General features: G+C 39.8%; 1 protein-coding gene across 2 annotated transcripts in view; it reads right to left on the bottom strand.

Annotated features, from left to right (window-relative positions):
* Positions 1-237: 237 nt before the first annotated feature.
* Positions 238-19,029, bottom strand: part of BEND4 (BEN domain containing 4) — a 408,036-nt gene continuing 389,244 nt past the window's right edge. For both annotated transcript variants that reach the window (XM_069201803.1, XM_069201800.1), the window contains exon 5: positions 238-7,314. In XM_069201803.1, the coding sequence (XP_069057904.1) occupies positions 7,305-7,314 (10 nt within the window). In that variant the 3' untranslated portion in view covers positions 238-7,304. The remainder of the gene's footprint in view (positions 7,315-19,029) is intronic.

Raw genomic sequence — 19,029 nt, 5'->3', positions numbered from 1 at the left:
TTTTTTGCTTGTGTGGTGTAATTGTTGAAGTACATAGCTTCTTGTCAATTAAATCCTGTAAGGAAAATACTTTCAACGTGGACAGAGGCAAAGTCCTTCTCTCAGCAGTGGCTCTGGAAGCTCTTTTTCTGTTGAGCACATCACAAGGTCTGCGACAGCTGCACTGTCAATCAGACTTTAAACAATCAACAATAAGAATGCAGTTTTCAGCAAAATAAAGCCAAACAGACGGACTGATTTAATATGAGCTTTAATGCATTCTGAGAGATTAATTTTAAGAAGATGCTTTGGAAGCAAATGTCCATAGAAGGCATACATACAACACTTGAAACATACTCTAGTTACAGATACTCTTGGATTTCGAAATATTGAATGTTAAAAAAATAGTAAGTTTTGAAGTCTATCAAAGAAACAATTTTTTGAAACATACAAGTGGTGAACTGCCTCTAGAAATTACTATACGAAAAATGCTACATTCTTCTATTTTACACAGTGTGTGTTTAAATTGGCAGTTATAGTTTCTGCTATTAGTTCTATCCTTACTTTGGATTTATTTCACATAGTACATTCATAAAAGGGAAGCTACTGAAAGAGAATAAACTACACCACATCAATAAAGTACTAGGATAAACAGATATGTTTTTATCACAGTTTCTTCACTAAGAATTATTTATTTTATAAAGTAGAGTAAAGGCAATTTGGATATTGATGCACAGTACTGCTACAAATGTTTCCAGCAAGATAGATTCATGAAGCAGGATTAATGAACACATACAGGAAGAACAATTAGCTGTTAAACCATCTCAAGTATACTTCTTCCCCTATGTTTGTAAGGAGCATTATAAATATTAACCTTTCTATGTAGTTTTCCCTTGAACAACTTCTAGGTGTGACATTAGCTTTAATGGATGGAGAGTGGATGTATCTTTAAAAAAACATCCTGTTTACTCAAAAGGTAAATATGAATTAAAAAATGTTATATCCTCCTTCTGCATGATTTTTAATAGTATTCACACAAATAAGAGTACATATCTAAAAGAAGGTAAATCTATGCTTTCAAAACGTGCTCCCTAGAGTTTCCTAGATTTGTTATTGGTATGTAATTCAAAAAAACTCCAAAGGATTAGTTATGCTTTTCTGAAAATACACCTGTTCTCTCTAACCCTCATCCTATAGATGAAACCTCCATCTTGGTTAGACCCCTTATTCAGAGCAGGAAGGCACATTGGTTATGTTTGTAAATATCCCTAAGGTTCTGATTTTATCTTTATTCTCAATATTCCTAAAACACATCCATGCACCACCATAACTCGCTTGGGAGCACAAATTGCTCAAACCTTTTCCTTAAAGTACAGTAGTGAGAAATCTCCCCACCTGGGTGATTTTTTCCCCCGTGTAAGTGGAATTTACACCCTAATATTCAGTAAATGGTGATACCGTGAATACAGATTTGGAAACTCATCATAAATTCTATTTCCTCCTACAATATGTCAGAAAAAGTGGTGTAATATGTGCCCACAATGTTTCGAGGAACCAAATGTAAGGCAGCAGTACATAGATGGTTCCTCAATGTCTACCATTCCACAATTCTATTAAGCATAGAAATTACCAAGAATTGAGCAGGTAATGAATTTTTCTATCTTCAATAATAATTTACAAGCGCCTAAAGGCCAAGTTGTGGAAGATTTCAATGAACATTTTTTTCTGTATGTAAGGACAGTGGTCAACTACGTGTCAACATGTAAATCACAATGACATCACACACTTGTCCTGTAGTACATATGTATTTCATTTGGAGGAACGTTTGCCTGTCACCTTGCGGGACTCCGCTAACTTTCACACATTAAAGCACAATTTAAAAATATATAGACATGGTGGCTGTGGCATTTCACCTGGTGCTTTTAAACTGTCGGCAAACTTCAGACCAACGAATAGTTGTGATTTTCATATTCAACCGGCATGTAATACAGAAATAAGTTGTATAAATGAATTAGTTTCCCAACATTATTTGCCTGTCATACAATCCCATCATTTAAAGCCTTCTTATTTAAAATGGAAAGACTGAAAGATTGAAGCCATAGGTTCAGGTTGTGGAAAGAGAGAAGAGGAAGCATATTGATGGGAAGATGTTAAATAATAAGAAGTAGAATTAAAGATGATGCATGGTGGATGAGTGGAATAAGTAGGGGTATTTATGAGTGATCAACAGAATAAATGATCCCCAGAGTGTGTATAAGAACTACTATCAAAATCCGTCACGTGGTCCCATTAAACCATGGCACATGTCTGACAGACGTGCTTTGAGGTTACCAGGTCCTTTAGTGATTTTTTTTATGGGCTTTTCTTGTATTTTTATTGAGTACCTTTTTCTATACTTTGCCTTAAAAACATTGAGGTATCCAGCACCAGGTTTAATGCCCTTCTTAGTGCACGCATAGCCACGGAAATGCATAAAGATTTAATGATACGTTTCTCTCCGTAATGAGCAGCAAGGACAAGATAAAACGAGAGGGCGTGGAACAACACAGCTCCGATTTTTTTCCATTTAGTTTCTGGCAGATTAACAATGAAGACAATTTTGAGACTATGGCCCAGATTTACAAAGGTCTCTTGCAACGCAGTGCAGTACCCAAAGTTACTGCGCTGCACTGCCCGAGAGTGAAAGAGAAGGACAGCTCCATATCTATAGGGATATGAAACTCTCCTCTCTCCCCAGTGCTGGGGCACAATCAGGCTGCCAAGCAAACAAAAAACAAAAAAAAACACCCACACACCCCTTCCCCCTTGCAAGGGTGTTTGCATGAGTGTAGCTTAGGTTTTGTACTGGAAGGGTACCCTTCAGGTACAACATACTATGCTTAAACTGACTTTACAAGTATTCCTACTTTGTATGTGAGTTGTGCAGTGCAGCACACGTGCAAAGTCGTAAAAGAGAGGAGAAATAAAAGCATTTCTCCTTTAATCACCTGCTTTCAAGTGGCAGTAATGTTTAATGCTAAACTCTACTATTGTTAGTATATAGGGGTTTGCATCAAAAACCATGGGTGGTAGCATGGGTACACCCATGTACCACCCATGGAACGTCCCCTTGATGTACAGTAACGCAAAGCAGTGCTCTGCACTGGTTTGTGTTACTTTTTCTCACAAACCAATGCAAATACCAATTTGCATTGGTTTGTAAGTTCCCAAAAAAAATTGTGTTGGGTCTGCATTGAAAAAGTAACACAAACCTGATGCAAATTATTTTTGGAAATCTGGGCTATAGTCTCTAGCACAAATGCCATATCTTGTGCACAAAACAAATCACAACAAACACTACCCTGTGGATTAACACAAGTCCATTAGTCTTTTCATGTAATATGCACCTGTTTTTCAAGGAAAACTCCTCTAAAGGTGACTGAATTGCAGTATGCTGCTGAATTTGACTAAATCGTCTATAACACTTTACAAAATGTCAATTGTAGATGATAAACAGGGGTCACTCAGATTGGTAATGAAATTCAGAGTTCTTGAGCAATAGCGGTCACTCAGATTGGTAATGAACTTCAGAGTTCTTGAGCAATAGTCTTGCTTGACCAGCCAAGAAATTGCAGTGGACAAAGTAGTCTCCTTTCATTCAAAAGTTTAATTGCCCAACATGGATAGGACAGTAGGCAACCAAGAAATTGCAGTGGACAAAGTAGTCATCTACCCTTTCTCTGGTAGCTTGGTGCTTATATCAAGTTAATACTGCTTTCGGCAATGAGAGAACCCAAGCTCAAACATGCTAAGAGCTTGTAAAAGTAAACTTGCTTGAAGCTAAATTTCCATTTGCAGAAATGCTTCGATTGTACGTGTTTCCTTTGATAAATAAACCTTAATCATTCTATGAACAGCAATTAAAGACAATATTGTGAAAGTTATGGTGGTTTGCACTTTCATAGTATGAGTTACTGTGAAGAAGGAATGTTTTAGTGCACCCACCTGCAGTGTTTGCTCTTCCAAGCCAATAAACCTTTGTGAATAAGTATATGTTGAACATTGACTTCTGAGAACCTCCATTTAATTATTACTGGAACAAGAGGACCCCCACTGAGTCATTAATGGAATCAGGGGACCCCAGCCCAAGAATTTTCAATACTCTGAACCACAAAACAATACACAAAAAACAGAAACAAGCATTTATCAAACAAATACACAAATGTAAATTTCATTCATAAACACGTAAAAAAAAACTAAATTTTAATAGGAAGGTTGGAGAGTTTAGGTTCAATTGAGGCCACTTATGATCCATACTATCTTCTATACTATCTTCTTTTTCATAAACTTGCACTACTCCCACAAATTAATCTGAGGATACCAATTTGAGTTTTTTAGCCTCCAATTTCAAATTCCTTCACATTTACAGAACGTTTTAAAATTTTCAACTGTACATTTTGTTTATTTATATACACTTTATGAATCTGTTAGTATTATTTAATTTTCTAAGCAGCTCCCCCATCCCCCCGAGTAAACTTTGCAGACCCCCTGGGGTCTCCAGACCACAGGTTAAGAACCACTGTTGTAGAGAGTCAAGCGCCGTTTTATGCACTTTGATTATTTGACTGTGCTTGTTTTTACTGTTTTCACTATTGAATGACTAAGTAGCACTTTTTTCAAGAGAATGTAGGAGGCCAATGAGCTAGATATACCATCCTTATTGTATGCGGCTGAGCACTGCGAATGTGTGACAGCTTGTTACCTTTTAATGCCTTTAATTCACAACACAGCATGCTTATGAAAAAATGCTGTTAAAATAAGTCACAGGGAATATAGGTACTTATATGTATGCTTCACATCAAAATATGTTACAATATTTTACACTAAGAGCATAAATTACCACTCCATTCGTTGCTTACTGTAGGCAGGTGAAATATTTAAAATAAGAAAATAACACCCTTATATATCAAAGCATTTCCCTATAGACATAGAATTGGTAAAACCCGTGGATACCTCAAGCCCTAAACAGGGCAGGTAGTTTTCCACTTTTTTCCAGGTAAGCATGCTTATAATGTAGAAGCCTGACAAAATGGCAAACCAGTAAGCTGTGTTACACTTTTTTCAGAGTGTCAAACAATTTGTTTAAACGTCAAGCCGTGATTTCAACTATGGTTTTTTGATTCTATAATAAGCAATATAACCCATGGAAGAGTGGAAAAGACCACTATAAAAAAAATCTCAAATTTAAACATTATGCACATTTAGGTCCATAGTTTATAATAGATAATTTCAAAATGTTATATCTTCTTTTATTAGTTAATTAGCAGTCACTGAAGATCAGTATGCAGAATACCAAATTTAAGACTGGAAACTTTCAACAGCAGAGGTGTCATAGATGTTCTGTTCAGATATACATTTTCAAGTTAGTAATTTATAGTTTCACTTCATTTATATTGCGCAAAAAAGGAAATGTATTATCTTAAAATGATTGTGTTGTCTGCAGTTATGCATTTACATAAATGTTGATTAGGCAGCACCTCACGCTATCTACGTTTTGTTACACAATGATATCCTCCAAAAAAGAAAATGGCCCAAGCCCAGGTATTCAAAACCTTAAGAGATTGTGATTGTATGCCAATAACAAAATAAGGCCATCCTTGCCAACAATTGGCCAGATTCACAAAACATTTATTTGTGAGTAATTATGTCTTACTCCTGTCTTAGGTGTGACATACTCCTGAATTTGAAGGAGTTGACAACTCAGAGAAAAAAGGTTTGTAAAGCACTTATTTATTTATTGATATTAGGAAGCTCTTCTGACAGGGGTGCTAAACAAGGAAAGGATTCCATGCATAATTATAGAAAATTTTGATGGATACACAAAAAAATATATATTAATGATAGATTTACTGGACATGGGAACCTAGATATTGAAGAGAATTTGCATTACAGCTCAATCCCTCTTTTGTTTTTCCAAAACAAACAAATCAGGCTTACTGACAAATTTCAGAAAGAAAAACAGGAAACACTTGCAGGTAAATGTATACAAATATTAAAGAATGCAATATTGTTCAGTCGTATAGGCAGCTGATCAAAGATGTTCTTCTATAGACATCCTTTTCTGACATTTTAATAATTGCACTGTTTTGAAAAATACCATTTAGTACTATACTTCCAGCAGTATATTAAAAGATGTTTGTAGTGCTGCATATTCAATTGTGCAATGACATTAACCCTATTCATGATACCATTTAAAAATTTATGAAAGACTGTCATGCATATATGCCCTGCAACACGTTCCGCAGTAGAAGTTAATTATTTGCTTGCCTGCAGTGTCATTAATCCTCAGCCACAGATGTCCAATATCCAGCAACAAGCACCTATGTTGAATGCTGCTGAATATATTTTCCATTGTATAAAATAATTCAACCCAGCTGCATAAGGTCATATATTCTAATATCTTACCAAGGCTGTCACGTCTTATTTTCAACATGTTTTAAACAAATTCCAAGAGTCAACAAACAAAGGATCCGAATAGTTACACTGGTATGATATATGATGATGATTGTTTTTTTACGGTATATCTTTAGTTTAGTTCATGTGAATTCTCTGTATTGTAATTATAAAATATTTCATAAAGGTCTATAAAAATGTCAAATCTAAATATATTTATGAAAATAAAATAACATGAAAAGAGGTATTCGGTATCACTAAGGGACTACACACTTTTTCCAATGCATTAGTTCTTGTAATGAAGCAAATATAAGAAATAAAAATATTTAAACTTCATGTTTGCTTGTTAAAAATTCAATGTTGCATATGTTCACGTTCTGTGGAACCAAGACGGATGTGGCAAAACATGAATGGGTTTGACCAGTATTTTACATTTCATTATAATGTATGAATATGCAAAATGACTGTAGTAGTCATTTACCAAGAATTCTACAGGTGCATAAAGTAAGCGTTCAGTATTTGCAGCAGTAGACTTGGTGATATATCAATCTAATGGTACTGTGGTTCTGTGCAATGAATGAATTTGAACTCTACTGTGCTTTGGGCTTGTAACAGTTAATTTGAGAGACACTAGATTACCAGTAGCATGAGTATTTCCTGTAAACAGGTGTCCATTTTTAAATAATCAATCCTCAGATCCATCTTGTGAACACCGATTGAAGAGGTTATCCTGAAAATCATGGTGGTCGATGCTGTCGTAGTATGAGTTGCCATTATGAAGGAATGTTCCTACTGCGCGCCCTTGACGAGCATGTCCCACAGCATCACTAAACACCTTGTTTATCTGTTCTTCTGAAGGCATCCACCAGTCAGGATTAGATGTACAGTGCATCCTAATAAATTCTGTTGGAGAAAAATATAAAGAATTAAAAAATATATATTTATATAAATGACATATATAGACCCCTTCCAACAGGCAGAATCATTATCAATGGCTGTCAATTTGAGGAACCTGGATGACTTTAACTCAGACAGGATTATGGAAACAAACACAATTTTAAGATTGGGTAAAGTGACATAGGAATTAAACATTTAAGAGGAGTTTATGCTCTATGTTGGTTTATTCAGAAATGGACAAATAAATCTTAACGTGCAGAAGTGTCAAGATATACATATTTATTTATGTATGTATATATATATAATTTTCCACAAATCATCATCCTACAGCTCATCTGAACTCTTCCACCGGTCAGTGCTTGGCAGGGGGTGCAGGACCTACTAAACATCCGAAAGGGAACTGCGTTGCGTACAACATAAGAGCCCGTAGTCCAAGATGTTTAATCTGTAAAAGTTTATTCAGCTGGCTGATATGTTTCGACCAGACAGTCTTTGTCACAGACCGTATTAAAGGTCTTGGAGTGCGGGCTCTTCTTGTGTTGAACGCGACACAGTTCCCTTACGGATATATATCTATATATCAACATTATAGGAAGACACTGCCTAGTGCCAACGTAGGCAACCTCGCGCCATGGTGCAAAGGTGCCTGCATTGCATGCAAGATTGTTTTTGTGTAGGAAGGCATACCTTCCTGCACAAAACAATCCCAAAAGGTGTTTTCCTCTTTCCATGTGTCCTGCAGAATGCAGCACACATGAAAAGAGTTAAAAACGAGTAATTAAATTATTTCTCCTGCTCTGGAGAGGCGTAAGAATTTGGCACTTCCTCAGGTTCACTGTGATTAAGTATCAAAATCCATGGGCTTTGCATCGCAATGCCCCTGGAAGACACCCCTCCCTCAGCATGGAGTAATGCAATTCAGCGACTTGCGCTGCTAAGTCTTACTCCATATTTACGAGGCCATGAAAAGCCACTGAAAGTGGCTTTGCGTGGCCTCATAGATATGGTTGAGCGATTTGCACCACAGGAGCATAAAAAAAAAAGTTACACTCCGGGGGCGCAAGCCTCTTGTAACTATGCCCATTAGTTTGTAAACTATAAGGAGAATCATTAATGGGGCAATGAAGATAATCTATATTTTATGTCCCATGGGAATTCAGTTTGCTATCAATTATATAAAAGTGGGTTGTACTGACAATGTATCTGCTGGCACTGATTGGCAGCAAAGGACTAAGCAACAATCTATTTGAGGTAATCATCAGGTAGTTCAATAACTGGATATGAATTTAATGATTAATTGAATTATTTGATATTACAATTAAATATAGTGTATTGATGGCTGTACTTTTAGGAAGTTTAGACATCTAAAGGTGACTCATTTGCTATTAAAACATACACTAACCTTTAAGAGATGAGTAGGCAGGAATATTTTTGTGTGTATCACGTTCACAAGGATGTATTTTTTTCCAATGGTGGTATTCTTTGTTGCGAGTAAAAGTAGAAGTGCTAAAGCTTAATATGGCATATTTGTCAAATACTGTATATGAAAACGTTTTGTGGTACTTGGTTTTAAATTTCTGCTATGCAGATTACTTCCCCAACATTGAAACAATAGGAAGTCATCGTGCAGTGCAAGCGACACAAAATATACTTGGCAGTCAAAATAACATTGTTACTGCTTTCTATGACCTTCGATTTCAATGAATTATTGTTCATGTGGCAATACGCATTAAAGATAGTTACTTTCATATATTGTGTACTGTAATATTAGTTATGATTGTGAGTTTGTACTTTAATTGCCAGCCTGTAAAGAATGATTATATTTGAATACTTATTGCTCATGTGCAAAAACCCAATACGAAGTCACAGTAATATTTTGTTAATTGTACAATGAGTTAGGATTGTTAATGTGCAGTTTGATTCCATATAAGTAAAGAATGTTCATATTTAAATATTGTTTATTACATGCATAGCATATTTAACGTGATTACAAAAATACTTTTCAGCACAGAGAATGAAATAGAATTATACATTTGAATCTTGATTTGTAACTCGTGAAACACAATAGATATAGGTTTTGAAGTACTACTCCAGTATGACACTGCCCATGGATTGTGCTTATCCTCTTAAAAAAAGATCAGTTTATTTTCAGCAATTGTGATACCTTAGGGACAACCATGCAATCCGATCAGTAGGGGGAATATGTATTTAAAAGGTCATTATGGACACTCATTTTGTCCCTCATCGTGGTTTCCTGTTGATGGTGTAAAGTGTAATCCTGATTTATGATGCGCATGGCTCTAAGTAAGCATGTTTGTGTTATGAATTTCGAACTGATATACGGTTTCAGATACGTAAAAAACATAATGCAGCTGAAGGATATCTAACACCAAATAACTCTTAGGCTATATGTGGCATCAAAACAGTGAGTAACACACAGTAACTTCTGATAAAAAATAAAAATGTGGCAATACTCATTTACACCCAGGACCATAACATGGTATATCCCAAGAACGGTGTGAAGAGGCGCAAAACTAGCAACCCAGGTGATCACTCCCTACACCCTCAGGGCACCCAATTTATATTATCACCCAGGCCGGATTGTACCAGAAAAAAGAGGGAGGTACAAGGATTACATTACTGGGGCTTTAACCCTAAAATGCCTTTCCCATAGGCCTGAGGAACTAACCAACCTAATAACTTTCAAAAGTCTCTCCAAAGAGACTTTTGCTACCATAGATCGAGGCCATAATGGCACAACTGAATCACTCCCTGAAGGGACTGGGCACCTCCAATAAATATTCAGGACTCTAAGGCAGTAACCAAGCCTGACCCAGGATGATCTGATCTGCCACTGCACCTGTACGGAGGATCCTCGTCCGTTCTCAGGCAGTCCAGGGCTGCAGGATGACAACAGGCACTGGTAACTGCATTATGGGATTAATAATATGTTCAGAGGTGTGGGAGCATGAGTGCAGGGAGAATGGAGTGAGTGCTCTCTTGGCAGGGTGAGTGGTGCATGAATGAAGGCATCATATTCTTTTTTTCCTCTTCACTATAAAAATCTTACATAGTTTCTGGTTGATTTATCATGAAGTATGGACAGTTCGATTTAAGGTTTATTGCAGGCAGTGATGGTTTTTCCTGTACAATGCATTTCTCTTGGTTTAAGCCTAGAGAGAGGAGATTATTTTTAAAGGAATTACAGACTTTGTGACCAAGAACTATGGGTGGAATGCCTGCTTTTTCAAATGACCAAATTATTTCATACTGGGTAAATAGTTTACATCAGTATGCCTTCTTCCTCAGTCGGCTAATAGTGTATTTAAACAAACCTCCCTCACTCAATAATATATACAAGTAATCACTCAAAAATCTACATTAATGCTCACTAATTATGTATTTGTTTAGGTTCTTGATGTAGAGCATAAAGGCCCTCATTCTGACCCTGGCGGTCGGCGGAGAGGCGGCGGTCGGACCGCGAACAGACCGGCGGTCAGAAAAATGGCATTCTGACCGCGGCGGTCACCGCCGCGATCGACCGCCACTTCCCCACTCCGACCGCCACGGCGGTCATGACCGCCGGGCTGGAGTTTGCGCACTCCGGCCCGGCGGTCGTCCCAAGACCGCCAACGGTATCATGACCCTGCCTACCGCCGCGGTTTCTTGCGGTCGGGAACCGCCATGCGAACCATGGCGGTAAGCACTATCGGGGCCAGGGAATTCCTTCCCTGGCACTGATAGGGGTCTCCCCCACCCCCCACTACCCACCCGAGTCCTCCCCCCACACCCTCCACCCCCCTGCCACCCCACAGAGGTGGTACGAACCCCCTCCCCACCCCGACATGCACATACATGCACCCCGACATGCACACACCCCCAACATGCACATATACACACCCCCTACACACACATACACAACGGGGACACATACCCGCACACATACATGCAGACATGCGCACCTGCCGAACAGCACACATTACCCATAGACACAGCAGCACCCCCCGCCCGCATACACGCACTCACACACCCCCTCTACACACTCACACGCACACCCCCATGCACGCCCACATCACACAACATCCCCCCTCCCCCTCCCCTCACGGACGGTCAACTTACCTTGTGCGTTGGTCCTCCGGGAGGCGACGGGAGCCATGGGGAGGTGACCGCCAACAGAACACCGCCAACAGAAGACCGCCACACAGATATGTGGGTCGTAATTCTGTGGGCGGTGTTCTGCTGGCGTGGCGGTGGAGGTTGACCAGTCTCCACTTTTCCGCCGACCGCCAGTGTGGCTGCTGGCGGTTTCCCGGCAGAACGCTCCCAGCGGTCGGAATGCGCACAGCGGCATACCGCCGCGGTCGGCGGTCTTCACCGCGGCGGTAACTCGGCGGTCTCGCGAAAAGACCGCCAAGGTCAGAATGAGGGCCAAAGTCCCTTAGCACAGGGTAGCATAGCGTTTTTTAAATAAAATGGCATAGAATTATCAAAGAAGCAAAAAACTGGGTAATAAAAATAGGAGATTAAGTCGTCTGAAAGATAGGTATCCTTGCGGGTTTGGGGAGATCAGATACAACAGCACATTACAGATTATGAAAGGTCTTTTAGATAGTACACACAACAAACTGAACTGTTTCTTGGCTTATTGGTGGGCCTTGGCGCTTGTGTCTAAAGGCTCTCTCCTTACTGATTTATAAACCAAATAATGTATTCATGGTACAGGATTTATTCATTTCTGAGGTCACAGCGTTTTCTGTATAATTGTGGATTTGCTGCATGTGCCAGATAATCCATCATCTACTGTATACTTTAGTCAAAAGTTACTAGCCACTCTGCTGTAAGTGTTGCAGTGCAGTCACAGGCCCTTTGTAAAAGTTAACCAGTCACCTTTAAGTCACTGAATGCTATCAATAGGTGTTAAACTGGTACTAGTGAGTAATAACCTTTGTCCATATAACATATGAACAAATGACAAGTTATTGAAGTAATGCTAGCACAAAATGTGGTGCATTGTGCTGAATAGCTTACATTTTCTTGTTGCGTAGTAAACCATGCCGCATAATCGTAGATGCCCTGAATATATGGAAGTATTTCTGATTTGTGATAATTGCTTTGATGCCTTAGATGGCCGTACTTTAGCTTAGCTTATCCTATGGTTTTTTAAATTTATTTTTATTATAACACTTCCCCTCATTAATGACACTTCAACAAGCTAAAGTGAAAATTCATTTAACATCCAAGGAAAAGCAGTCGAGAATAACAGGCTGCTTTGTTTGAAAAGAGACAAGGCTGGGCATGAGTGACCTTGAGGTTAGGCCAAAACGCATGAAACATCATCTCTATCTTCCGTTTCAAAGGGCACCCAGAAAAGCAATAAAAGTTGTAGTGGTTCACTTTATCGCCAGGGGTATAAAGCGCTATATAAACCATGCAATCAGGGCAATGCTATAAAAAAATTAAACCAAACAATACGTGCTGGCGAAAATGCTGTTTGCCTGGCTAAATAGAACTATGGGCCAGATGTAGCAAAGGATTTTACCCATTCTGTGTCTATGGGAAAAAGTGTTCGTACATATGGCCCTATATCTCATCCACCCTATCCATCCGTGTTGATTTTCAGTTTTGGAAAGAGGCGACGTCCCTATCTAGATTTAAGCAAAATAATTCAATATTTCCCTAAAATGGCAGTGCGTTACAAATCAAGGGCGATGCTTAGCATTACATGTATCACAGTTGGTAGCTAAAGCTGTAATATACTATTTGTAAACAGCAAGATCGTGCCGGTTTTTTTAACGACTATTCAAGCTGCCCCCCTGCAGGGTGCAGAAGGAGATCGCCACAAAAGAACCTTCCCAGAAGGTTGAAAGGGACGGCCGACTCCGGAATATTGTTCCACAAGTATCTTCTTTATTTACAAGATAAGGTAATACAGCCTCAACTCCCGTACCTCCACACAGGCTCCACAACGTAACTGCTCCGCAACATTCAACCCCTACTCAACATTCCAAGTTCTAATCCATCTTTACACATAGTCACGCGGAGAGCTCATCGCGTGCACATATCATATACCTAACACATCTCCTTCCTTATAACAACACTTACAAAAATAAAATAACATAAATCGTTTACATGCATAAACATATATGGTGAATACAATATTTGTACACTCTAATTATTGTACACTCACATCGGTACATAATCATTGAATTTCTTGGGCGGTTTAACATTTCTAGAAAATCGCCTACAGTATTCTGTAGAAGGATCACATGTTCTGGAAGAACGCATGCTAACGCGTTTGACCTGTTCACCGGCACACACGTCAGCTTTATTCACAGTACTAGACAAAGATAATTTGTTCTTGTTCCACCATTTACCATCCTCCAACTTAACGGCACTGACTCCTACACGAATTATCTTCTTGTAGTCGCTAAACCTGGATTGGCCTTTGACCATGATCCTCGGAAGCTTCACCCTCACTAGATCCCCCACCTTCCAATCAATCTCGCGGTTGTGACACTTTTTGTAAGACTGAATAGCAGGATCGGTGTTCACCTTGGTTATATATTTCTGTTGCGCAGCTATGCGTTTCTCCATAACACCTTCAACTTTATGCCATGGCACACCAAAACGACCCATCCATTCTCTAGTTAACTTTGAAGATGGAATACGGCCGCGTAGCAGGACAAAGGGCGAAACTTGAGTGTCAGAATTGTCCGTGGTACGCACCGCCCACAACAATTTGGCTAACTCCGAATTGCAGTGTAGTCCACTAGACTTGGACAACTGAATGCTATCCTTGAGCACCCTGTTAAACCTTTCCACAAGCCCATTGCTGCGAGGATGAAACAATGATGTCTTAGAATGTCTAATGCCCAAAAACCTCATAAACTTCTCAAATTGTGCTGATATAAACTGAGGACCATTATCCGTCAGGATTTCATCCGGAATACCTTCTCTGGCAAAAATGCTTTCCAACCACTGGATCACACTGTTCGAGTCGGGAACTTTAACAAATTTTACTTCTGGCCATCTGCTGTAGTAATCAATAAGCACCAATCCGTACTCTTGGGACCCATAAGACAAATTGACCGGACCTATAATATCTATGGCAAGTTTACTCCAGGGTTTATCTGGAACCTTGACCGCTTCAATTGGGCTTGGCACAGTAACTTGGGACTTGTCACTAACAGCGCAATGCACGCAATCCCTCACAAAGTGCTCTATACATTTATCAACACCGGGCCACCAAAATCCTTCTCTGACCCTTCTTTTCATTGCTCGCATTCCAATGTGGCCCTCTTGCGCTAAACTCAAAACCCTCCTTCTCATGCTGTCCGGTGCAACTATCTGCCTTGACCTGAATAACAAACCATTGATCACTGACAATTCATTAAAAACATGCTTCAACTTGTCTTTTAATTCATCATTAGAGGACCACATAGACCACCCCGTGATTACAGCGTGCATAACTGATTTCATGTCCTGATCTGTCTCACACGCCTCCCTCCACTCCTGTTCATTAAGTGTACCTTCCAAAAGTTCACTAACTGAACATTATCACCTTCCTTGGAAACAAAATCAGTTGACAATTCTTCAGACAAGTCGGAGCCAGATAATCTAGACAAACAATCCGTCAAAATATTTTTTTTTCCTGGTACATATTCTAACTTAAAGTTGTGCTCACATAATTTGTATTGCCTCTTGGCGATTCTTGGAGTGGCTTTCTCAGCACCCTTGACAGTGAAAAGTTGAACTAGAGGCTTATGATCCGTCCTAACAGTAAATCTAGTTCCCCATACGAACTGTTTAAAATAACTGACGCCCCACCAACATGCCAGTGCTTCCCGTTCGATCACAGAATACGTTGACTCAGCACCCTTCAAACATCTCGATGCAAATGCTACAACTTCGTCCTTCCCATCTCTCCTTTGTAATAATACGGCCCCCAACCCTTTCTGGCTGGCATCTGTCATTATAATAGAATGATCCCGGGTGTCAAAGGGCTTTAAGGGAATCGCATGAGCAATCTCTTGTTTCACACTCTCAAATTCACGTTTGCAACTAGAGTCCCATAAGAATTTGACATTCTTCTTCAATAGATTCCTTAAATTATAAGTCTTTTCTGAGCAATTTGGTACAAATTTGGCATAAAACTCTATCAGCCCCATGAAAGACCTCAATTGGTCTTTATTCTCCGGACACCCAAAATCTTGAATGGCTTTAACCAAATTTACCTAGGGTTTGATACCTTCGGCTGATAATTCAAAACCCAGGTAATCCACAGAAGACACACCAAAACTGCACTTAGCGGAACTGAGAGTTACACCTTTCAATTTCAGCACATCTAGGACTTGAACTAGTCTTTCATCATGCTCAAACCTGTTTTTACCATAAACCAAAATATCATCCTGAAATGCCTTCACCCCACTCAACTCTCGGAACATACTCTCCACTGTTCTCTGAAACACGGCTGATGTGGACGCTAACCCAAACGGCATACGTTTGAACTGGAATAAGCCAAAAGGTGTAATGAAGGCTGTGTAATGTCTTGAGCTAGGATGTAGACTAATCTGATGGTAAGCAGATGTCATGTCGAGTAAGGAAAATGCTTTACCATCTTTGATAGAGGATAGCATTTCTGAGATGTTAGGCAGGGGGTATTGATCAACCCAAATTTGGTCGTTTAAATCACGCAAATCCACACACATTCGTAACGATCCATTCGCTTTGCGGGCTAACACTACAGGTGCGACCCAATTCGAAGATTCTATAGGTTCAATTATGTCTAACGCACACAATCTGTCTAATTCTTTCTTAAAATCGTCTTTTAAGGTGAGGGGAACCCTCCGTACTTTGTGTACTTTTGGTTGCGCATCCCTATTGATTATAATCTTGTGAGCAAAACCCTTAAATAAACCCACATTACTATTAAATATCTCAGGATAACGTGACTCCCATTCATCACACTTGATCAAAGACACCCGCATAAATTCATTTTTCATTACAACTTGTTCAGGATTATTTGGATCTAATACCAGCATTAATTTACCCTGATCACACCACCCTAAAAGGCATGTGTCATCTTTGGCTACATAAATCGTAGCAGGTGTGATGTTATCTTTAAATTTGAGTGTCGCTTGGAATTCCCCGATTACATCAATTGCCTTCCCTCCGTATCCAATAGGATGGATAGATGAAGGTTTTAACGTGACTCCTCGGGCTCTAAACAGGTCATTCCACTTGATCTCGCTCAAAAGTGTGAATGGAGAACCCGAGTCAGCCATCGTGTGAACCTGAACACCATCTATCTCAACCAAACAAAATGGTCTTCTCATACAAGTGTCCCTAACTTCACCAATCAGGGGTTCTTTGTCGTACACCATGAATATTACCCCTTCCTCACTACTAGAAGAAAAGTAATTATTTGCAACAACACTATTAACCTTGTAGTTGAGTTTGTCTGAACTATTAGATACGCATGATTTACATACTCTTGCAAAATGTCCTTTCTTGTAACATTTGGCAAACACCATATCCAGGGCTGGACAAAATTTAGCATTGCCTAAATGAGTTGTACTACCACATCTATAACATTCTAAAGATTTGGATACATTTTTCCCAGTCTTGTTTCCTGTAGGCTGTGGAGCATTTCCACTCTTCACGTTTCTATTTTTGTATTTGGACTTAACTGCTAACACCTCTGATCGCAGCGACTGGTTCCTGTTGTCAGCGATTGACATTTGTTCCATGAACGACACTGCGCTTTCAATTCTGGTGGCAATCTCCAAGGCTTTCTGTAGAGTTAAGTTGGGGGTGGATAATAATGCTTCTTGTATTTTCTTATTATTAGTTTTTTCCACAAGCTGGTCTTTTATCATCTCTTCCTCAAATTCCTTGTAATCACAAGAAACAGCCAAAAGTCTTAAAGTCCCTACATAACTAGATGCAGATTCATCCTCAGATTGGACCCTTTTGTAGAATTTGTGTCTTTCCAAAGTGACATTTCTGCATTTTTTAAACCTCAAATCAAGCGAATTGATGGCAGTTTGATACTCATCTTCTACACCGTCACCTTCTCCTTCAATTGCTAATACAGGCACTTTAGGAATATACTTTAAGATTTTACGCCCTTCACTACCCAAACAATGTCTTAAAATTGCAAATTTCCTTTTGTGGGTGAAGGTTTCACCCTCCAAGGCATCCAAATACGCCTCAAACGCCTCTTTCCATTGCTCCCAATCTGCATCTGGTAAAGCCAGATTGGGAACAAAAGGAGGGGGAGGGGCGATAGACTGCTGCATGGTGATAATTTCAACAATATCAACTTTAAAGATAAAAACAAACACAAGTAAAGTGAGCTACAAATAAGTCACGAATGAGAAGTGCGTCACTGAAACATACAATTATTTTCTGACAATGCACACAACGGACGATTGAATGTAACGTGAGGAGCAGCAGTGAAGAATAGTACATTTAAGATGGCTGCAGAATATGTCCACAATTTGCTTAACAACTATGTCGTTAAGATGGCCGTCGAGGTGTGCGTGTCACCGTGACACGCAAGCAGAATACAAAGTGCGATGTAACTTCAACATGGCCGCCGAAGTGTCCACAGCTGTGCAGTCTAGTTGTAAAGAAAAAAAAAACGTACTCACGGTGTGACAGGACGTGTAAGATTCCAGCTACAATCTGTGACCACCACTAGGTTAAATAACCATGTAGGTAAAATGGCACCGTAATACGCGATCAAAACGCATAGTACAGAGCCCCTAAAAATGGCAGCAAAATGTTCCCGAAATGTGGAAACAGCAGACTAGTTGCTGGAAAGATTGCTTGAAGCTGAGACGCGTTCAATTTCGGCGTACGCCGAAATTCTCCAAGCGCGAAGAGTTTGCAGCAAAGAAGCTCTGGGCTCACAGCGGTCTCGGTGGTCGGATGGAAGCGGTCTCGGCGGTCGGATGGAAAGTAGATGAGGCAGGCTGCTGTGGCTGGCAGAACCGGAACTCAAAGGCAGAAGGAGCACAGAAGAAGAAGCTGTAATGGGAAGACCCTCGTCGCCACTGAAAGGTACGGCGGACTCCGGAATATTGTTCCACAAGTATCTTCTTTATTTACAAGATAAGGTAATACAGCCTCAACTCCCGTACCTCCACACAGGCTCCACAACGTAACTGCCCCGCAACATTCAACCCCTACTCAACATTCCAAGTTCTAATCCATCTTTACACATAGTCACGCGGAGAGCTCATCGTGTGCACATATCATATACCTAACAAAGGTCATGGCTATTCAGGCAAATAAGGAGAAGTAAATGTTTTTTCTAGACTCATCTTCTGCAAAATAGGCATTTGTTTGACCCGGAAGAGGTTTTTCAGAGCAGCAGAGTACACCCAGCAACCGACTACAGGATCACAGGCAACAATAATAACGAATAATGCCATAGGTGTCCCGTTTCTGTTTTGTTGGAAACATTATGGCCTCCGCTCCTTCACTTAGCAATTCTGTAATAGTCAAACTGATTTCAGATTCTATCGCTGAATGTGGCATGGAATATAAATGAAACAAGCCGGACCAGAATGGAAACACACGGGGATGCACACACGTGTATGCTCAACTCCGGTTCAGTGGAGCAGCGGATGCTCCGATAAATTGAGTCACACATGGTAGCTGCATACAAACAGGATCAGAATGGTAACACAAGCTGCTGCGCCTGGGGAAACA

This window comes from Pleurodeles waltl, chromosome 1_2 (assembly GCF_031143425.1).
Source record: "Pleurodeles waltl isolate 20211129_DDA chromosome 1_2, aPleWal1.hap1.20221129, whole genome shotgun sequence".
Lineage (NCBI taxonomy): Eukaryota > Metazoa > Chordata > Amphibia > Caudata > Salamandridae > Pleurodeles > Pleurodeles waltl.
Note: the sequence above shows the minus strand (reverse complement) of the source record. Positions and strands in the feature narration are given on the sequence as shown.